The sequence below is a fragment of the Sycon ciliatum genome, chromosome 3 (assembly GCF_964019385.1).
Source record: "Sycon ciliatum chromosome 3, ocSycCili1.1, whole genome shotgun sequence".
Classification (NCBI taxonomy): Eukaryota; Metazoa; Porifera; class Calcarea; order Leucosolenida; family Sycettidae; genus Sycon; species Sycon ciliatum.
In genome coordinates, this window is record NC_088645.1 from 31,150,017 (window position 1) to 31,173,134 (window position 23,118).

Below are 23,118 nucleotides of genomic sequence, written 5' to 3' on the forward strand. Positions count from 1 at the left end.
GCAAGAAGCGTATGCTCCTCGTTGGAGCAACCAACTTCACAATACTTCCAAGTAAAAAATTATGATGGATGATGGTGCAAGATTACAGCTGTGGCACTCATGGTATCAGTGCTACATGTAAAGCCCGATTCACAATACAACTTTCTGCGACGCGACACGCGATTTGCGACAGTTGCGACAAGAAACTGCCTGTCGCGAGCTGTCGCAAGCTGTCGCAAGCTGTCGCAATGCACCTGTCGCAGAAGTTGAAGAAAGTTCAACTTTTGCGACATGCGACACGCGACATACACAAATGGAATACAGTTTCGACCCTGGGTGCACGTGCAGTGCACGTGCATAGTACTACTTGTGCATGATGATGTCGCAAACATGAAGAATATTGTGAACCGTGTGTCGCTGTCGCAGCTCGTCGCATGTGTCGCAAGTCGCATGTCGCGTCGCAGAAAGTTGTATTGTGAATCGGCCTTAAGGATGCAGCAGATGTGGTGTGAGTGGAGAGCTGGGAGGGTAAAGTGTAGAATCAGCTGAGTCATGATCATGACTAAACATGACAGCAACAGTATATAACTCTCCAAGAGTGTGCACCTCTGCGTATGGGATCTTCGTCGGCGAAAACTCACATCACATGTCTAAGGTACGTTCGTACTACGTACCAACGAAGGATAGCATGTGCGCAATCCGAACATCATGCTGTGTTTGCATACGCGCAGTAAGTTTATGTCGCATTGAGTGCTTTTTTATTACTCCGCTGCTCGCAATTTCATGTTATCAACTGGTCTCGCCATCGTCCTGTAACGGTCGTCATTCTTTGTTGCCGCAGGACTTAGCTTGTGCACATTTTCGCTGCGCTCGCCTTCCCCTCATTGGTTCTACCAATGTCCATAACCCCTAGAGTGTGCATCTCGCGATAGGGTCTTGTCACGTCTCATTTTAAACATTACGTCACTTTCATGTACATTTTCATGTAGCGAATGTTGCGGCCTGCACGCACAGCTACATGAAAATGACGTAATGTTGAAAACGAGTCGTGACAGAGATTTGTGGGGCGTTGCACACTCTAGGGGTTATGAACTCTTGGTTCTACCATGATGGTAAACCTTGAACATTCTAAAGCTGTGTTCACAAATGGCGCGTGGACGCGGTACGCTTGTGGTTCATGCGTGCCCAAACGCACGCTCAGGATTTCACAAAGAACGGCAATCCGAGTCGTATTTAGCGCGTGCGACACCTTTAAGTACTAATTTTTTATCCCGCAAGTCAAAGTGACTGGCACGTACGCTGGTATGCGCCTGATACGCGCTGAAAATCCCAACATGTTGGAATTTCCTTTTCGGCACATTTTCGTACGCATGGCGCCCCAAAAGCCAGCAAAATACGCACAAACGCGTGGTTTCACGCGTACACGTGCCAGGTTTGAAAACAGCTGGACGGCTGTTGGTTTGCACACTGGAGATGTGTTAGGGCAAGGCCTCAGTTCGTTGAATGTCTCAGTAGCCTGTCAGTTTGTGCCCTATTATCGTACTTTCTGACTGCTTGACTGTTAGAGTGGTGGATAGTACTTAGTAGCTTCTCGTTTCCATGTGATTTCTTCTATTTTCTTCTATTCTTATTTTACTGGGGAATTCCCAAGAGGCGGTAACACCTTTTTACAGGCAACCCTAGGAATAGATTGATGATGGGTGAAACTCTGCTGGTGAACAAGACAGGCGGCGGCAAGCCGGTGGAAGTGTGTTCCACCTGGCAGCGAGTAATTCAGCAGCCGCACTGAAGCCATATCGGGTGTTAGCAGGGGGCAGAAACTTGGCCATGGGTGGTGGCTGCAATGTGGGTGCCATGGGCGAGCAAGGTAAAGTGATCTCCCAGAAGAGGACTAGCACGCCCATTCAGGCAGCGGTAAACAAATGCATGAGAAAGCTGGACATTGTGCAGGAGGGGAAGATGCAATACCAAGAAGGTTACTTAGATGAGGTGTAATAAAATTCAGTCTCTGTTTTCGTACCAATCCAATCCTGCCAGTCATGACTTGCTGCTTGTATACTGGTATGAGTTCATTTCTTTTATAACAAACTTCGGCTATAAAGTACAAACTGTTCTGCACAATGTAGTTCGTTATATCAGGACTCCACTGTAACTGTTCGCAACTGTGAATCTCGCTTTGCCCTTGGTGGGAAATTTGCTTCATTCCTTGATGGCAAGTTTGCTTTGGCCATTGGTGGGCAGGTTACTAGCCTTTATAGCCGCTTGTCTGCCCTAGATTGGGCAGTATGTTTTAACCCTCGGTGGGTAAGTTGTTGGCCTCAGCGGCAGTTCATGTAGCCTCAGTGGGTAAGTTGTTGGCCTCAGCGGCAGTTCATGCAGCCTCAGTGGACAGATTGCTATCCGTGGTGGACATTTACGTGCCCTTGATAGCCAGTATGCTAGCAGTCCACGTCACACAGGATCATTTAGCACTCGGAGCTGTGGGCTAGCCCTCGGTGGCCCATTTGTGAGCAGTATGAATCGTTGATGAATGAATATGATTATATGTAAGCTCAACTATTGTCTACTGCTTCCTTGGAAATGGTCTATCATCACATACTATCATAATTATTATACATGCAGACTACAAACTGCATTAAGCATTTTTTTAATATCTTTATCTGATAATAAGTCATGGCAACTCCCAACCCAACGTGTCAATTGATTGTGAGTGTATGCGTTGTAGATGCACGCGAGTGAATGGGAACGTTTCCATTCATATTAATTTTATGGGCATGAGTGTATGTGTGTGTGTGTGTGTGTGTGTGGGCGTGCGCGTGTGTGCATTCATGCATGTGTGATTGTGTGCGTGCGCGGGTGCTTGCATGCATGGATGTATGGATGCGTGTGCGTGTGCATGCGTGCATGTGTGCGTGTGTGCGTGTGTGGGTTCTCAACGTACTATGTATGTACCATGATCAGGTATCCTTTGGTGCTGGATTCACATAACATGGTTCCAACTGTTATGTGGATTGAGCAGTTACCTAGTGCAAGTCTTGATCAATGTCATTGTGACCTTGTCCGCTCTCATTGCTATGAACATGAGGGAGTATTGCTGCCTGTGCACTGGCATGCTTTCCTTCGACAGGCGTATGTCATGGTACATGGTGTGTGTGTGTGTGTGTGTGTGTGTGTGTGTGTGTGTGTGTGTGTGTGTGTGTGTGTACGAATGTGTGCTCACAGGCCTGACCGTGAACCTGGCGCCAGGGCTACGCATCATTTTCCTTGCTAAATTACACAAGTACATCATAAGGCAACATAGTTCTTACCGCGTACGGGGACAGTTCTTGTTTGTGACGTAGTCTTGGCAGTATTACACTGTGCTTGTATTGTTGGTTCATCAGCAAACGTACAGTTGAATTTTGGTTGGTTGATATCCACAGTACAGGTGATATTGATGGACTGGTCAGGTGTGTAGCTTCTACCATCTAGTGATGCTGTTCCTGTCTTTGTACAAACACCAGCAGTACAATTGGTTGTATCACTGCCTGTCAATACGACATTGTTGACCATTATTGTCACTGTAGGTTCTGGGTATCCCTGACCTGTACAACTGATTGGGTGCACAGTGTTGCTGTTGTCCACATAATGCGATGTGTTGAATGACAGTATGGTAGGTGGAACTGTGCATAGCAGAGACACATACAGTGACAGAGAAATGATCGAAGACTTTGAAGTACTATGATCAGCACGTGTTTATCCTTTTCAAGCTTTGGCACAACTTGATCACCAGACTAAAGTTGAGGGTGGAGAAGAGTTGATTATTGTGTAATATCACATACAGACTTAACTTCGCAGCAAGAGGCGTATCTATGAGGCTGTCGTCCTCACGACCCTCTTGTATGGTGCGGAGACGTGGACCACCAAGGCAGGCCACCTCCAGAAGCTAAACACGTTTCACCATCAGTGTGTTCCGTCCATCGTGGGTATCGGCCGTCGTCAACAGTGAGATGATCGGATCTCAACGGCCACCTTAGCGGCTACATTCAGTGTTGACCCTGACATCACCAGCATCATCCGTCGCCACCGGCTTCATTGGCTGGGTCACATCAGCAGGATGGACGACTCGCGTGCACCGAAGCAATTGCTGTTCAGCGAGCTGCCTTCCCCCCGTCCTCGTCACGGCCCGAAGAAGAGGTGGCGAGATGTGGTGTCGACTGATCTGGTGGACCTCGGCGTGACCACCTGGCTTGAGAGTTGCCAAGATCGTCCCGGCTGGAGACGAGTTGCAAGTAGAGCTCCACAGCCATGGCCCGCTCCTGATCCACTTCTATGAGTCTGTGGATGCCCGTTTCGTCGACCAGGAGACCTAAAACGACGTGCCAAGTTCTGCGCTCGTGTTCTCACTTGAACTTTCCGACATTCGCTATCATTGCGTACGCAATGGGCAAGATCAAGGTCAAGGTGTGTGTATGTATGTGTGTAGCATTATTGTACGCGTGGAGCCGCTTTCCACCGCACATCAGAAACCGAAACGACAACTTGCTCGTCTTCTCAAGAACTCTCAACAACGAAAACACTGGCGCACGCAAAGCTACGTGGCACACAGCGCTCCAAAGAAGAAATGTGGAGATCACTTGCATGCATATGAGAAGAACAATGATATCATGCTGCCATGACGATACACAAGCTGTACTGGCACGCAGTGGACAAAAATAATGGAAAATCAAGAAAAATCAGAAAATAATACAAACAGTGAAATTCGAAAGTAGAAGTCGAAGGAAGTATTAGTTGAAAGAACAAGGAAAACGAAGATCTGTGCTGATAGGAACTCAAAGCAATTTCCTGTCAGAGAGTGTTAGCACCCACAGGGTGAAGGCAAACCTTGTCAGAGCAGAACCTACACTTGGACGGACTAGAGCTGCAGAAGGGACTTTCTGAAGGAATGCAAAGATAAGTAACAATTCAAATTCGAGATAATCAACTTAGAAACAACACCAGCTGTTTTGTAACCTGTAAACTGCTTGTAACAATCAGTGATGTACTAGTAACTAACTCCTAGTAAGCGCTTTGACTGTGCTTTCGGAAGAACGAAGGATAAACAAAATATAGAATAAACACAGTAGATAAATAATTGTGACACTCGTAAATTCTACAATATCTGGAGTCTTCTGCACAGTACATGAAGAACAGATGGATCGCACAGGGAACACACAAGAGAACAGAGCGCACATAGATCGCACGGAGAACACACAGAGAACGCACAGAAAACACACAGAACGCACACCACTGCATACTGTCTTCTGAACAATTATGGTGATAATGCAGATTAATGGGCGCACGCAGCTTTGTGCTACCGCTCAATCTATGCTGCTATGTTTAATAGTGCTGTTACTGCATGAAGAGGTGGCGAGATCTGCTAGGGTTTATCGGGTGTTAGCGGCCGTCGTGAGTTTCCTTCGGGAACGGATACGATAATATACTTTTTCTTTTTTTTACTGCATGCTCATGCTTTGCTGCTGGCTATGGTCTCTGTACGGCTTGGCATTCTGCATGATATTGAATGCATCTCTCTACGTGACATTGAACACTCGCCTCCTATGTGGAAAGCGTGTGGCGTTCATGTGTGTCGCTCGCCTCCAATGTGGAAAGCGTGTGGCGGCGTTATGATGACGTTTGCTTGTAGCGCTCAACGTGGGTGGCATGCATCGTTTGCATGTCTTGCGAGAGTGCTCCGCTATATATTTCGATTCGTTCTGTGCGACAATCATTCTTGCGTGCTCGTAGTGTTTCACTGTTTGTGAGTTTATTCGCTCCTTGCGGTCGTTGTGCTTTGACTCGTTCTCGTCTTTGTTCTCACGAAGCCATGGCTGCCTTTACTGACGATGAAATACGCGCCATGACGGTTCCGCGTCTTGTTCTCGCGAAGACATGGCTGCCTAAACTTCCTTGTTCTCGCGAAGCCATGGCTGCTTTTACTGGCTTCTTGAGCTCCACCACCTTATCAATAGCCAGATGACGACCCTGGAGGACCTAGGCTACTCAGTGTCAAACAGCGCCAGGCGCCCCCAACATCCACTCCCACCTGCTAGAGCCAGCACACACACCCGTGCCACCTTTCTCTTTGTCACCACTGTCACATGGAACTCCCTCCCGGCTGCCATTCGTACTGTATCCAGCCCAAAATGTTTTACCGCTCTTGTCCGCACACACTTTGCTATCACCCGTTATGAGCCCTCTGGTTTCGTTCCACGTAGAGTAGCGATGTCATAGAGCACTGTGTTATATTAATACGACCCCGCCTCATTCTATTTCCTATTTATATTTTTCTCCTCAGCTTCTTCTTCATAAGCTGTTGACGGAGACTCCCTCGATTTAGGCTAAGGCCTGTGGAGAATCCATAAATACAAAATACAAATATACAAATACTGACGAAGAAATACGCGCCATGACGGTTCCGCGTCTCTGTAGCAAACTCTCGCTGTTGGATTTGGATACTTCGGGCCGGAAGGCTGCCCTCGTTGATCGCCTGATTCAGGCCCAAGTTCGTCACGCTGAATCCTGCGAGTCTGCCCCGAGCATGGCGAGCGGAGCAGGCAACAGAGAACGCGAGCCATTGGCGCCGTCTGTGCCTCCGACGTCGGCGATAACTCCCGACACAATCCGCTCCACCAAAGTATCGGTCGTGTCGGAGACTTTGCCAACACTTCTGGCGGCCATGTTTCCCGATTCTCTATCTCGTACGAACCCGGCTCCTCTCTCAGCCAGCTCAGGTAGCAGCAAGTCGTTCGCAACACACCTGGGAACTAAACATCGCGAGCGGATTTTGTTGGGTGAGTACGTGGAATTGAGTGAGCTTTTGCCCTCTGTGTCTTGCTCTGTGCCGCACGCCCGCACACAGAACGTGCTCCGTTTTTGAGATGTCAGATGGGGGCCCATTGCGGGTGGTCGAGGACGGGGCTGCCCCTGGCAAGAGCAGGCACGTTCATGACCTTGCGGGTGGAAGCCTACACGATCCTGAGCCAGGTCATTGTCGACGTGGCCCCGCACAGGTCAGCGGAGTTGCTGTGTTGCCAGGGCCTCATCCTCGAGGCTAATCGCAAATTCACGCCTGAAGGGTGTTTGGAATATGACAGGAAGTTCCGCATCAAGGCTGCTGCCGACCCGTCGCTGAAGTGGGACATCATTGACCCAAACCTGTGGCAGCTGGCGACAACAAGACGCGCTCGGTCCGCCTGCCCGCCATGCGGCGCTGCACATCCGCCTTCTGCTAATGGACGCTGTCTTTTCCTCCCTACAAACAGTTTTCCGGCTTGGCTAATAACTCAAAGGGCACAGCCTCCCCAGGACAATCAGTCTGTCGCAATTTCAATGCGGGTCGGTGCTCTTGCTCCTGGTCCTTCATCTGCCAAATCTGCCGAGGTCGCCACCCAGCTTCCCAATGCAAGGGTAACACCACCAGCTCGGGGGTGGGTGGTAAACCCAAGCAGTTTGCTGTTTGGCCACTGCTGTATGCTTCTGTGGTGTATGCCATGGTGGTGTTGCATCCAGCATTGATACTGCCTTCTTGTTACTGCCAGGCAGTCTTGATTGTACTGCTGCACTGCTTATTGCTGGCTGTACAATCACTGCATTACTAGCTGCCTGTATGGACACTGTAGTACGTCCTACAGGCGCACCACTGGCCATTGACTTCTTGGCTGGCACTACTGACAGCACTGTACTGGTCACAGACTTTTGAGCGGGCGCGTGCATGAATGCTTGCGCCACTGGTCCCAGGGCAGGCACGCCAAACGCATTGACACTACATGTACTTGACTGAGCTGGGCTGTCTTCCGCCACACCTAATACAGCCACAGGTTGTGTGGGCGCATTCACAGTACGAAACGTACCTTGCAAACTCCTTGGCTTGCCGTGGTCGCGTTGTCCGTTCACTCCACCGACATCACTCATCGTTCTGAAGTGCTCATGCGGTGGTAATACGAATTTTCGACCAGGTCCGACCAACTTGTCGTGCTCAGCAAGACTCTTGGCAGTCAATATTGCCCTGCCACTGGATTCAGCGTTTCCAGTCTCTGATTTGCGAGACGACACTTTGCTCCCTGACCCGGATCGTAGTGCAGCTGCAGATTCAGCCTCGGCTCTTCGAACCTCCAGTTCCTTCTGCACCAAACTTGTCTCACGAGCCAACTTGCGTGTCTCGGCTTCCTCCTCCAGCTCAGCGATTTGCCTTGCAGCCTCAAGTTCTACACGAAGCATCTCTGCACGAAGTGACGCCTGCGACGCATCAGTTCCTGAAACTTTCGAGGCCGCATGTCCTGCAGAGCTCACGCTGTCCGGAACGTCACTCCAGTTATCAAACCCGTATCTGCTCGGCGGTCTCCCTTTGGTAGACCGCGAGCTCCGTCTACACTCAGCGCCTGGGAATTGCTCGTCGTCGCGCAGGACTTCTTGGATCTGGCTCTGAGATCCGGTTCGAAGGACCACTATGGCTACTCATGCTGCCCTCTGTTGCCCCGGCATGCGTTCAACCAGATACAACAGCAACTCGTAACAGTATGAGACCAAGAACTTTCTCCTCTGAGATAAAACTGCAAGAACAACAAACTGTAAACTGCTTCCTACAGTTCAAAACTGACAACTAAAAAACTTCAAAGGCATGGAAGTATACATTCTAGAATGACCAAAGCGAGAGCGCAACCGCAGCCTGCGAGTATCCACAGGACTGTGCACAAATGCAAAGACGAGTGAATATATTACGACTAGATAGCATGGAGACAGCACATGCATCAGACGATACGCTACTTGAATCTCAGACAATGCAAAGGTTGAGACTGGCCTGCGGTAACAATAGTCAATACATCAGGCGCCAGCAGCATGCACTAGAATAAAAGAAATGAAACCTGAGTACAATGAAAGGTCATGCAAGATTCACCACAAGCTGGGTATATTCCAGAACAGAGGGCATTGTAGTATTCTAGGGTTGTTGTTGTTGTTCTTGTTTGTTTATTTAGAGTCGAAGAACACACAGGCAAGGGAATATCCTATGGCAGGAGCGCTCTTGATTCACTATGATTATACTACAGTAGGACCTGCTTTAAGCGACCACCCCACGGTGCATGCAAAAGCGGTTGTTAAAGCCAGGTGGTCTTTGGAACCAGGACCCATACATCCGTGACATATCGGATTGTGTACGTACATGTGCATGTTTGTACTTCCATTATACTCATATTGACAAGTGTGGAGCAAAGAATACTTTCTGCAGCAAAGCACGCCTCGCTGAAGTACACACAGAGCATCCTGCACGGTGCCTGGTAACTTCTGTTGACTGCATGCACATAATTCAGAGTGCCCTTTAACCCTGTTGCTGTCAAACCTGACAGGCAAAATGGCACTTTTGGTTAGTTTTTGTCGCTGTGTGCAGGTACACTTGGTCGCGCAAGACAGGTGGTCGCTGTATCCGGTGTAGTTTCTGTGTATTTCTGTCCGTGCATGGAAAAACTGTCCAAAAGCAGGCGGTCGCTTAACACAGAGGTCGCTAACACACCTTTCACAGTATAGCATAAGGAGATGTCCATAATTATCGATCTTTCACACGAAAGGAAAACAGTTTCGTTTGTGGGTGGGTGGGTCGAGGAGAGTTTCGTTTTGAAAAAATATCAATATGCGAAACAGCAATGCATTCGACCTGGCAATTTAACCCTTTGCTGCCCATAAATCCATCATGAACCTCTAACCCAGACTATTCATTTACCTCGGTTAGTGTGTTGTTCAGGAATGCATGAATTTTCAGGGAGATGTGATGCAGCGAATTAAGAATATTTCAAAAATCATACCCCTGGGGTCCGTTTGGACCCCACAACCAGGAATGAGGGTTAAGTGTTATTTTAAAGGAAATGATGGACTCCGTGTTAAAATAATTGCAGACACAACTTGGTGCTTACCAACTACAGGGACAGTTCTTGTGTGTGACGTAGTCTTGGCAGCAGCAGTACACTGTGATTGTACTGTTGAAGTTTCAGTACCAGAACAGGTGAATGGTGGTTGGTTGATATCCACAGTACAGGTGATATTGATGGACTGGCCAGGTGTGTAGGTACTACCATCTAGAGATGCCGTGTGTGTCTTTGTACAAACACCAGCAGTACAATTGTTGGTATCGTTGCCTGTCACTACCACATTGTTGACCATTATTGTCACTGCAGGTTCTGGGTATCCCTGACCTTTACAACTGATTGGGTGCACAGTGTTGTTGTTGTTCACATAATCCGATGTGTTCAATGACAGTACGGTAGGTGGAACTGTGCATAGCAGAGGCACATACAGTGACAGAAAAATGATCTACGACTTTGAAGTACTATGATCACGTGGTTTATCCTTTTTAAGCTTTGGCACAACTTGATCACCAGACTAAACTTGAGGGCAGAAAAGAGTTGATTATTGTTTAATGTCACATACTAAAGTTGACTGTAAAAAAGAGTTAAAATTATTGCTTAATGTCATATACAGACTAAAGTTGAGGGTAGAAAAGAGTTGATTATTGTGTAATGTCACATTTCAAGTTCTTTTGATATTTAGTGATAAGCCGTATGTTGGACTCAGTAGAGCGTCCAGCCCCTATATGATGTCCAACCCCTATATAGAGTCCATTGGTCCACTGTACAGAGTCCAAACTTGGAATCAACTGAGAGCTCAAAGTTTAGATGAACATCACTCCCTGTATAGAGTCCAGCCAATTGGCTTCACCCCTATATAGTGTCCATTGGTCCAAAATCAACTGTACGGAGTCCAAACTATGAAATCAACTATAAAGAGTCTTTATGTGGACAACACTTCCTGTATAAAGTCCAGCCAATTAGGCATCCCCTATCCAGAGTTCGAAATTAGACATAGGATCTGCTGTAAGAAGTGAATATTAACCAGAAAACGGCCTCTCCCTTTAATCCTTTACATCATTCACTTCTCAAAATAAATAATAAGTAGAGGCGCCACTGCAGCCACTTCATTACATGAAAACCCTACAAACACCATCCCCAAATCAAGTGGTCTCTTCGCAGACGCTGCAAATTACAATATCTCAATCATGTAGTGTTGCCAAATTATTGTACACGCACACACCCACACAACGCCAAGAAAATACCTAGAAAAAAACCAAGAATCGAAAGATAATAATGGAGAGCCAAGGATTAATTATTTGTTTTCAAATCATTGTGCGTGCGCACAGACACACACACAAACTTATACAACGGCAAGAAAACACCAAGAAAAGAGTAGAGACACAATACACACGCAGCTCCAACAGCCATGCAAACGTCCACCCATTTACACGTAAAGTCAAGAGGGATAACAAATAATTATACGAAACGAATACATACGTGGCCGTGGGCGGATGCACGCACGTTTACATACATGTACATGTAGTAGTGTAAGAGAGTTACATAGTGCAGTAGTCAGCACAATACTAGCACATGCTGAGAGTGCAATAGCAAGCTTCACCATTGCTCATGGCCATGCAAATGTTCAGCAGCACTCAGTTCCGCAAGCTTCTGAAGATCAGCACACCTGCAACAAATAGATAACACAAGGATACGCTTATTACCGTAATGATGCATGGGAGCACACAAATACCAAGTTCTCAACGAATGTGATGCTCAATGAAAATCCATCCACTCAAAGACCTGTGAACAGGTGACGATGGGGACAATAATCTATTAGTAATACGAGGAATAAGAAGTTTGTGCACACTCAAGCCGCACAGACACACCACCATACATGTAGTGTACACAGTGTTTCACTTCACTGCAACTAAATTGAAATGAGATGATTTGAACAATCTGTACAGCGTTGCCGTCAGTCAGTCTTCCCCGAGATGGAAATGCAACGATTTGTTGTCACGAGGCAGTTTCACTGACACAGTGTCATGTTTGTCACATCAAAAAGGTTACTTCATGGAATACGAGTACATGTATTAGCTTGAGAAGCTTTTTCTTGTCATCGGCATACAAGAAATCCTCCTCCTACTACTACAAGTACACTGGCACTGCGTTTGTGGATCCCATTGTATTTGACATCATACTAGAGCCTTAGTAGAGGAAGAGTGTCGTGGAGTTCACATAATTATCATAGGGATGAAAATACATTTCTCATGAAATAAAATAACAATTGATGATAGCTAGACGATCGTATACGATTGATGCAAAGTCCTTGCAGTCCCTGAGGGTTATTACGAAGTGGTTGATTACTTTTAGGGCATTCATTCAAGCAACATCAAACAAACGCGATATGCTCCTTGAAAATGTAAAAAAAACTCAAGCATATTACGACAGAACAGCAGACCAATCGAAACGAGTAAAAGCTTCCTTACCTCAGTCATCGTCCTGCCATGTAGTTGGACAGAATTTTGACACGGTGGTACAGGCAGCTCTTGTCCAGACAAACGGGATATCCTTGTGGCGTCGAACGAAAGAGAGTGTCAGTGTATCTGACTCATCAGATTGGAACTGTGCTGAACTTTTCTCGTTCTCCGCTTTCTGCTTTCATCCCTCGCTCTGATGAAACCGTTCAAACGTCTTACTGGCAGCAATGGCCAGCCAAACAGGGGATCCTTGTGGCGTCGAACGAAAGAGAGTGTCGGTGTACCTGACTCGTCAGATTTGAACTGTGCTGAACTTTTTTTCGTTCTGCAATTTCTGCTTTCATCCCGCGCACTGATGAAACGTCTTCCGAGAACCACATGAGGCTTTCCAGATTTGATTTTGAACATCTCCTTATCCTCCTTGATTACCTCGAGACAGATTACTGTCAGCAACTGCACAGCAGAACTGGCAGCCATGGCTGAAGTGAAGAAAGTAATGCGCTGCCACGAGGCAAGCAAAACTGAAAAGGTGTTTGTTCTCTTTTGGGCGCAACTCACAGGACGGCGTTATGTTATGTTATGTTAGCTTTATTTTACTTCACCATAGGTACAGGCATTGCTGCCTTCTTGCTGTGGATCATTAATGATGCCACAGCTCCTAGGCTATGATGAAAAATATAATAGTATGATAGATTAATATGATAATATGTCATGACTGTCAGCAGGACAATTATAAAAATACCATGCAGCAGTGTATTTTATGTGTGTTGTGGTTGTACATGTAGATAATATTGGTGATGGACAGGGGACAGAACGTACTCGTGTGTCAATAGCTAATGGAGTGAAGTGAGATCAAGATCTGAAAGAGATTTTTTGAAATGAACAAGGTTTGTTAGAGAGCGGGTAGCATCGGGTAGAGAGTTCCATGTGGTGCTGCCCAGAAATTGGATAGAACATCTCCCAGCAGGATTGGGTAGGAATGGGATGCGAAGTAAATTATGCAGCTGCCCACGGGTGACTATACGATCAGCAAGTGGTATCTGAGGCTGGGCAAGTAATACAAAATAATCTTGAAAGAGAGAGCTTGCAGATCCGTGTATAGACCGGAATAAAAATACAAGCAGCTTCTGTAAAAGAACTTGTTGAAGTGATGGCATGGATAACTTAGCAAGCAAGGGAGCTGTTGCAGTGCGGCGGGGAGCCTGAAACACAGCACGAATACCAGACTTATGCAGTTTTACAAGGCAATTTAGCAGAGACCGTGAAAGCGCAGGAAAGAAGCAATTAGAGGCGTAACAGAGATGAGATAGTATCATAGACATATACCACATTCGACGTGCTTTCAGTGACAAGGCCCGGCCATGCCTCCAAAGCTGTCCAGTGGTCGACGCCAATTTTTTCGCCAGAAACTCGATGTGGGGTGCCCAAGTTAGCTGGTCATCAATCAACACACCGAGGTATTTTGCCACGTGTGTGACTTGCAGAACACTGTTGTTGCAGGTGACGAGTGACGGAGCAGCGTCAAACGCACCTCTGGGACGAACAAACATTACTTGAGTCTTAGCTGAGTTCAATAGCAAACCTTTGTCCTCAAGCCAGGACGAAAGATTGGTGACTGCTGTCGTGAGCACAGCACAAACAACAGCAGGGTCACGGTCGGAGTAATCAACAACGATATCATCTGCAAACTCTTGATTGAAAACTTCATGTGGAAGCACAGACGCTATATCACTTATGTAGAGAACAAATAAGAGAGGTCCAAGTACACTTCCTTGAGGAACACCTCTGGAGCGTGACTGGATAAACTGGACTCCTGGACCGTGAATAGGGGACTTGTAGAAAAAGTGTACTCCTTATAGGGGATTGCGCGGCAGGATGAAGCTGATCAAAACTGAGTGGACTCCTGGACTCTGTATAGTGGATTTTGGACCAATGGACTCTATATAGGGTGCTGGACATCATATAGTGCATGGACTCTATACTGAGTCCTACACGTATATGTTGGGTGTTGTCATTTTGTGATAGGAGGTTCGAGAAACGTACTTCCTCCGCGTCATTAAAAATTGTCGCTTCGCACATTGCAATATTTGTGACTTGCTCGTCTTAGTCCAACTGTATATATTATATTATTATAATTTCTTTTTTTCCCTTGCATATCATCCCTTCATCATTCTGTGAGAACCTGTCCTATGGGCAGGTGAGAAGGCATCTCTGCCTGTTCATTTGGTGAAGTAAAATAAACAACAACAACAACTGTCGGAATCGCTGTTTTCTGTGGTCGAACATTGGTGCGACCCTTCCTGCTCAATGTCTAATTGTTATTGAAGCCGTGGTGGTCATGGACTTTGCCGGAGCTCTCTTCCTCACCAAACAAATTCAAGCTCGGGTATATTATTATTATTTTATTATTATTAAAAGCATGTCCGCGTAGGCGGCGGGGGTGCCACTTTCGCTTATGCCATTCAGGATTGATGTCTGAAGAGTGATACGATACAATGAAATGACAGAAGTGACGTCAACAAAAGCAACAATACCAATAGGACAAATGGAAAACTTCATCCAAAGTATAAAACGAGAGAGCTTGGAAGCTCAGGGCCCTACGCTATGCTTTTTTGCCTTGACGACCTAGACAAAAAAAGCATAGGGATGTTATAAATTCTTTAAAAAATTCCTTTTTTTAAGACATAACCTGGGATTCGAACCCATCCCCCGATACACTTCGCATACATACTAATTCTTCCAAGTTGCTTCACGTTATAATCTTGCGTATGAAAGCCCTATTTGAATATACTGCCACTGTATAAATCATACGTAATGACTGATAGAATGCTACACCTGTGAAGTAAAAGAAAAAAAGGCCCAACCCTGCCCTGCCAGCTATTTGGGCTTACGGGGGTCGCCATGGCAAATAATAATATTAACCCCTTTAGCGCGAGCGTCGTACTAGTACGACGCACATTAGTTGCATGCCCCACGACCGTCGTACTAGTACGACGCTGTAGAGCGAAGCTGCCTATCGTGATCGTGGGGTCCGTATCGAGTCCCAGTGGCTCTGTCGTGGACCGCTGGCTGTTCGCGGGCTGCTGGGGGCTGCCTGGAACCGGCACGTGATTCGAGGCGGGAAAAATCGAACGAAAGGAGACGCACGGGGAATAGTTTCAGGCGAGAACATTTTGGTTGAAAATGCTGCGCCGCGCGAGAGGAAGAACTGTGGACGAAGCGCTCCACGAGCTGTTTCTGAGTTCAGACAGCGATGTGGAGCCGTCAGTGAGTAGCGACAGCGACGAGGAGGGTCTATGGACGCCAGCAAGGGCCAGAGTTCAGAACGAAACTGCGCCTGATGTGAGTGGCGGAGCAAGCGCCAGTGTCGATGAGTACGTCGCGGAGCACGCGGACATCGATGTTGCGAATGAAGCGCAGCCGGCGGACGTCCGTGACAACAGTAGCAGCAGTACTACTAGTGGCACGGAGAGCGACGATGATGAACAGGCGTCCGAGAGGTCGCATGTCCACATCCAGGAGCAGCTTGCCGCAGGAGACGATGGGAGCGAAGGTAATTATCTTTTCAATAGTATTTATTTGTTCGTGTGAATTTGAGTACGCTGTGTTTGCACTTTGAGCTGAGTAAAACTATTATACGTGGGTTTGTACCTTTGTTGAAAGTAGTCTTACTGTAATATTCCTGGCCATCGTTCAAGATCTGTTTGGCGTTATGCATATCGTAACTAGAGAATTTTCAAACAAAATGTTGCCTAAATTCCAGAGTATTTGAGACGTACATCAGCCTTCCTACACTGTAGGGCATCATGTGGCCTGATATTTCCTATATTATTCGTGTTGTGATGTATTAGGGCAATGGAAGATGGAAGAAAACCAGCCCTTGCAAGACTCGTTCACTGCCCAGCCCGGTATCAAGGTGCCAGTGCCAGAAAATGCTGAGCCATATCATTATTTTTGCCTGTTTTTTACTTTACAATTTTGGCAATTGCTCTGCACTGAGACCAATCGATTTGCCCAGCAATATCTAAATGCACACCGTGACACACTCCCAGCTCGTAGCAGATTTAGGAAATGGGTAGACGTTAGCGTACAAGAAATGAAAGTGTTCTTTGCTCTATTTTTGCTGATGCCAATTTTGCCCAATTTTGACTGCGTGGGGCAGTGTCAAATGCATGCGCGCTAAAGAGGTTAAAGAACTAAAGACTATAAAATTAATGACGGGAAGTGCCAGCTTCGGCAGCAACTAGGGAGGCAGAAGAAGAGACAGGTGCATGTACAGCGAAAACAGAGCGGCTACCACGCAGGCACATGACAATCGCTCTGAGCAACGCAAAGCTAAGGCGGCAGCGGATGAATGACATAACAACCGAATACGGTTCGCCGCTTTTCTCAGCAATGAGAGATGCAATTCGCTTGTAAAGCGAGGCAGATTGCTTGCCCATGCCACCGGTTGTCGAGAAGACCAACGGGACAAATAAAACATGCTCGATCTCCCGCAGCCTCTCTTCATACGATCTCTTCTTCGATTTCTCATGGCAAACGTAGGTGGCAGAAATGGAGGAGGACTGGTTCGAAGACACAAAAGGGTTGAACACCCGGACGTCGAAGAAGGTGCGTTCGAACCGCCCTCCCCACACTCCATTTGCTGCTACGTCCAAGCGAGCCTGGTCGTCGCGGATGGCGGTGCGATAGCGCAGCTGCTCCCCACTCAGGGGCTCCAGATGAGGCTCTACAGATACGTTGGTGGCAACACGCTTCAAGAAACCAGCGGTCACATCGCGGATCTCGTTATGCCTGATGGTAGGGTAACCGCCGGTGGGGCACGAGAGGGCATGGGCCACAGTAAACTGGCTTCCACAAACGCACCCTGATGGCGTGCGCTGTGGTTGCCAGTTGTACCTTAGGTGCACTCCATCGCGAAACTCCGCTTTGGAGAGGGCAAATCCATGGCGCTTCAAGGGCCTGCAGGTCAGCCAACTGGAAGAGCCCTTCTCCGCAGCCAGGTCGATTACACGCTGCTTGGCCTCCGGCACACTGGAGCGGAGCAGCAGGGCTTGGGCTTTGACAGCATTCCGTGCTGTTATCCTCACCTCCGCCTTGGCAGTACGAACGAGACTGGTTGCAGAGCCGAGCGCCATAGTCTGCAGCTTGATGTTGGTCTGCAAGGACTCAGTCACCCTTCGCGATGCATCATACTGGGATGCGAGATCCACGGGATTGCCCAGCCCGAGCCCTCCGTGACGACATGGAAGCGCAAGAATTGACCTTTCCTCCGAGTTGACAATATGGCCGGTAAGAGCGGGGATGAGCCTCTCCATTAGCAGCTTCTCCACAGGCGTCAGAGCAGCTGCAGCTGTTGGTGTGGTGCGGCAGAGGAAAGACCACTTATTCTGCAGGCCTTGGGTGAGTGCAGCGTATGCAGCTTGTGGTTGCGTTTCCGCATACGAGGACAACTTCTCCACGAGGTTGAGCCATCTTGTTGCCTTCTGCTCAACAAAGCTATCCAGGAACGCAGGCGTACCAATAGCCGAACCCAGGTACCGGCAACCATCGACGCGGATGTCAACTCCAGTGTCAGCGAACATCTCCACTGCTCGATCATAATGCTTCGGTTTAACCAGGAGAACCGACTTGGACGGGTTGAGATGATAGCCGTAGGCAAGACCTTGCTCTGTTAGGCTATGCCACCATGCACGCAAAGGCATCAGCTTGCCACCTGCTCCTGAGTCATCAGCAAACCAGGCTTGCACAGTATTTGCAGTAGAGACTGACTGCAGCAAAGGAAGAACACCGAGAGCATAGAGAGGCATTGCAATCGGGTCCCCCTGCGTGGTACCTTCGGAAGAGAGGATGACTTCTCCACCGACAAAGAGCTGTGCGGGTTGCCTGTAAGTGTTGATGACAATTGGTGACATGGCTGGACAAAGATGCTGGATGTTCTGCAGATATACAGCACGATTCAAGCAATTGAACGCGTTTGAGGCGTCTGCTAGAAGGAGGCCTTTCGTTTCGTCATCTGCGAAAACTTCTCTGATGGCATGAATAGCGGCTTCTACTCCACACTCGTGACCGGCACAAAGCTGTAGGCTGCCGGCTGCTTCCAGGATGTCGTCTCGCAGAAGGCTGAGGATGGCTTTGCCCACAATCCGCCTTAAAACCTCCCCTATGCCGATGGGCCTGACTCCCGGTTTTTTGTCCAATGGTATTAGGCGACATGACGTGTAGGCTTGCAGTGACCAGGGGTCTGCCATGGATGTCGCCAAGCGCCTTGCACATGAGGCCACCGCATCACAAAGGTCGTCTGACGCAACACCAAATCCGGTGCACATTCGTCTCCATATGTCGGCATCCACTCCAGAGGGGCCTGCTGCGCCATGGGTGCTGAGTGCAGCCCGGCGAGCAACATCTCGAGTGAGTGCTTCGAACCGTACGGGGTGTGGTGGTGCTGGAGGTGTGCCGGGAAGCACGGCGGCCGGTTGGGTTGGTTCGGCAAGGGGGTGCTTTTCCACTAGGATATCTCTGACAGGCCTGTCGCCAATCCTGTCATCCAGGTCAAGTATGCCTCCCGAGGTGTCATCATCCAGATATTGCAGTGCTGCACCCAGTTTGCCGTCGGTCACAAGCGAAGCAAACCGTCTGGCATTATCGGTGGTGATCCTGTCCCGTTGCGCCTGTTGCTTTTCCAGCTGGTTATGTATGGTGCGACATTCATGCAGGAGGTCTGAAAGCGCCCCTGCTCTCCACAGCTCCAGACGACGCTTCAGACACTTGGCATGCGAGGAGGTGGCGGCTTGAAACGGCTTCTGGAGGAGTAGCAGCTGGAACACCATGGCAACTTTCAGAGCCTGGCCTTCAAAGGGACCGGCATTGCCAAATACCAGCAGATACTGGCTGAGCTGGTTCACAAAATCTTTGCCCACACCGCCACTGGGGACATCGAAGGCATTCGGCCGAAAATCCACAGCTTCGTCGTATGTTCTATTGATGGCATTGGCACATTCTTCTGCAGTCATGGTGCCCAGAACAAAGTTGATCCGTGCTGTCTCGGTGTACACAGGCAAGTCAAATGTCGCAGGCCTCCCTGGTTGTGGGCAGTCGGGTTCATGTGGGCCTGGTACTGGTAGGTCATCCTGACTTTGATCGAGGTATGCCAGCAGCTGACTAGACGTTGACCTACCAATGGTACTGGACGGTGGCATGTCAGTTGCGGTGCGTGTAGACGGACTGGTTGCGCGTTCCCAATGAGTTGCTGGTCCAGAACGTCCCACGCCAACTGCTGAGACTCCGACACAGAATCGTTGGCGTTGTCGACTGTGATACCGGTAGTTCTACAGGCTGTGTCCTCTGTGGGCGAGCATTCTGAAGCACGTGCCGAACGGTTTGAACCTCTACGGGATGTGCAGTTGTACCGGTCCTGGTGACCGTTGGCGAATTTCGACACCTTTCCTTCCTCCCCGGCGTGCAGTTTTCACAAGCTCTACTGGATTCTCGTCCTATTTGAATATGCATTGTGGCCAGCCGTCTTTGATGGTACGGTACGGTACGGGATAGGTACGGGACAGGTACGATAGAGGGTTATACGACACCGTCTACCGCCTTGATGACGGCAAAAAAGCATAGGCATGTTATAAATTTTTCAATTCTCCTATTTTTTCAGGCATATCCTGGGATTCGAACCCGCACTATCGCCCAACATGCATTCCCCCATACACTTCGCATTCATACCCATTCTTCCAAGTTGCTTCACGTTATGATCTTGCGTTTGAAAGCCCTATTTGAATATTGCGGCCAGCTGTATGTGGCCAGCTGTGTTTGATGGTACGGTACGGGACAGATACGGGATAGCGCCAGGCGTGACACAAACACACAAACAAACAAACAAACAAACACACAAATACCAAATCAAAACTGTGTGGACCCTGGCTAGCGCCAGACGTTACTGAAGTAACGTCTTCTGCATAGCTAGGGGAATAAAATAGAATATGCATACAACATGTCTGGCGGGATCAGGTGGATCACGAGAATAAGTACTGTTAGGTGGGGCGGGCTCCACGCCATGCCTGTCGGTCCGCTGCCATTATTCGGACTGCGTCAGGATCTAGCGGCTGGCGGAGGGTAAGTCCATGCCATGATGACAGTTCCGTCTGCAAGACCGTTACCAAAGTCGTTCGAGGTCGACCCCTGAAGCATTCAGTGCCCTCGTCGTTGGCCAAGCGAAGATACTGCCAACTGTGGAGGAGCAGTTGGCGCCAAACAAAAGATATGACCAGCGAGACTGTAGCGCTGCCTTGTGATCATCTCGCTCATGGGGACAGCTCCGCAGCGTTTATACAGAGTGTCATTGCTAATTCGTCTAGGGTGTCGCATGTCAATGATGCTCGGGTATAAGAATCCTGAATAGTTGAAATCTTTTATTCTCACGATGGCATGCGGCCAATAAGAGAGTTGTTGTTGTTGTTGTTTTCTTTATTTGAATTCGCTAAAATCTAACGGACAGAACTGTCCAGTGACAAGGGAGCGAATGATGAGCGTCATAATCACTATGCATCAAAACATCTCAGGGCACAATATTAAAGGAGGGTTTGCACAACACTTGTACATAAAGGGGAGTACAAGAACAAAGGCGCGGCAGAAGTCGAAGCCAGAAAGCAATCAACGCGAGAGAAGTTTTTGTCCACCAAAAACAGAGAGAGAGAGAGAGATAGAGAGAGAGAGAGAGAGAGAGATAGAGAGCAAGAGATGGAGAGAGAGATCCGAGAAAGAGAGAGAGTGAGAGAGAGAGAGAAAGAGAGAGAGAGAAAGAGAGAGAGAAAGATAGAGAGAGAGAGAGAGAGACAGAGAGACAGAGAGACTAACAAATGAGGACTGAGACCTCTACAACAGGGCATTACGTCTGAAAACAACCGCACGAATTAACAAGCAGGTTGTCAGAGAAACAGGGAGAGAGACGGGCAGGCAGACCAATAGACACGCATATAATGAAAATATGGTGATAGTGATCGGTTTGACCTCAAAAGTTCATGCTGTGTGGAACAGCAGCAGTGCGAAATTGGGCCGGGTGCGGTATGGCCCGTACCTCGCTGGGCAACGCATTCCACAGCCTAGCCCCTTGGAATGCGAGACGACCTTTACCCAGCTCACTGCGGGTTGGCGGTGGTCTTAGACCCATAAATAATTGCAGCCCAGTTGGAGCGCCACTGGTTCGTGGCAACAGCACTTGCTGCGTGCAAACTCAGAATTTACCTCATATAGCGACTCCTCATCTTCCGACTCATAGGCCAGCTTGAGCCGCATCGGAGCACGGGATGACTACTGCGATTCCGCCTCGCTGTCGACATCGATGTCGGAAGAAAAGAACGTCCGATCCTCTCTCTGAATTTCAGTGCTACTTCAGCATCCACTCCCCACCAGGCTCGACCTAGCTGTAGACAATGACTGATGCAGCCATCGTGACAACATCAAGGAACACTTGAGTCGGCACTCGACACACCACTTCAACTTCAAAAAATAACTTCAAGCAATCGCGCAAGGAGCTTAAGGAGTAAATATCCCGTTGCGCTGTTTGCAGCTTGATAAAAAAATCGATGAACGTCACAAATCGACCTTTTCTCGAAAAAATATTTCTTTCCCCGCGTCATCGAAATTATCGCAGTTTGAATTTTGAAATAAAACGGGGTATTTACTCACCAGCAGCCAGACCACAGATAAGGAATCGGACATAGACGATAGTCATCAGTATAGGGTGATGGCAAAGATCTAAAAACTGTTCTTGGAAGCTGAACATTTTGAACTAGACGCAATTTCTTCGCTGGTGTCGCTGCGATGATACTTTCAACTCGCTGCAATCAGTCAGGCGTTGCAGCCTGCACAATTGTCGTGCTTATAGCCATTCACTCAAACACTCATCACTGTTTTACCTGAGCTGAGGTGAGAATGACTTCGTGGAACAAGCGGCAGCGCTTGGAGAAACATCTAGGGGTCAGCAATCTAATGCATGCAAGAGCGAAACAATTGATTGCTCTTCCATTCATGCAAGGTGCTGAGACACTCAGTACAAGACTCGTACCTGCAAGGGCCGTGTAGACTAGTGCTAGTGATGCACGCGCAGGTAGATCTACCCTACCTGTGATGCGGAAAAAGAGTGCGCGCTCGACATGATAGTACACTTACCTGCATGAGCTGTGACCACACAGCAAAAATGAATGGGCATGCCAAGGCTAAAAAAAAGTTCATTTCAAGATCGAGGTGATTCAGTCGACGGTAATCAACGGACCTCGCAACGTTGGTGTATTCTTTACTGCATTGGTGGTGAAGTAGAAGTCGTCTTGAGACAGTAAGAGGTGTTTCCCTCCGCTACTGAACCAAAGGCATCTCTGTTCGCGCACCTCCAATGGCCAAGTCCGGCATGACGGCGACACATCCAGTGCCTCCGTGACCTCCATCACCTGGTCCACCACCAGACCACTGCCCTTATGAAGCTGGGCTATAGTCTCTCCACCAGCGCGCGGCGCCCTCTCCAACTTGTCCCGCCTGCCAGGGCGAACACCTACTCGCGGGCCACTTTCCTCTTTGTTACCGCTGCCACCTGGAATTCTCTCCCCACTGACATTATGTGCATGTGTTTGTGTGTGAGTATTTTTTGTGTATGTGCGTGTGTGTGTTTGTGTGTGTGTGTGCGTGTGTGTGTGCGTGTGTGTGTGTGTGCGCAGTGGTATGTGCAGCGATTTCCAATCGATAGGTTGCGGGTTCGATTCCCGACGATTATGGTCACACACGTCTTTCTTCTCTTTCTCAGACTCTTCCTG

General features: G+C 48.3%; 1 protein-coding gene and 1 long non-coding RNA gene across 2 annotated transcripts in view; one reads left to right on the forward strand and one right to left on the reverse strand.

Moving 5' to 3' along the window:
* The window catches only part of LOC135811971 (mucin-5AC-like), a 134,341-nt gene that overhangs the window by 37,089 nt on the left and 74,134 nt on the right, over nucleotides 1-23,118 (reverse strand). Inside the window, exons 9-10 of the mRNA XM_065325245.1 lie at nucleotides 9,903-10,259; nucleotides 3,288-3,641 (exon numbers count right to left, since the gene is read on the reverse strand). Coding sequence (XP_065181317.1) covers nucleotides 3,288-3,641; nucleotides 9,903-10,259 — 711 coding nt within the window. The remainder of the gene's footprint in view (nucleotides 1-3,287; nucleotides 3,642-9,902; nucleotides 10,260-23,118) is intronic.
* Nucleotides 15,780-16,350, forward strand: LOC135812663 (uncharacterized). Its single transcript, XR_010552909.1, has 2 exons — nucleotides 15,780-15,866; nucleotides 16,165-16,350. It is a non-coding gene; the product is annotated as an uncharacterized LOC135812663 (long non-coding RNA).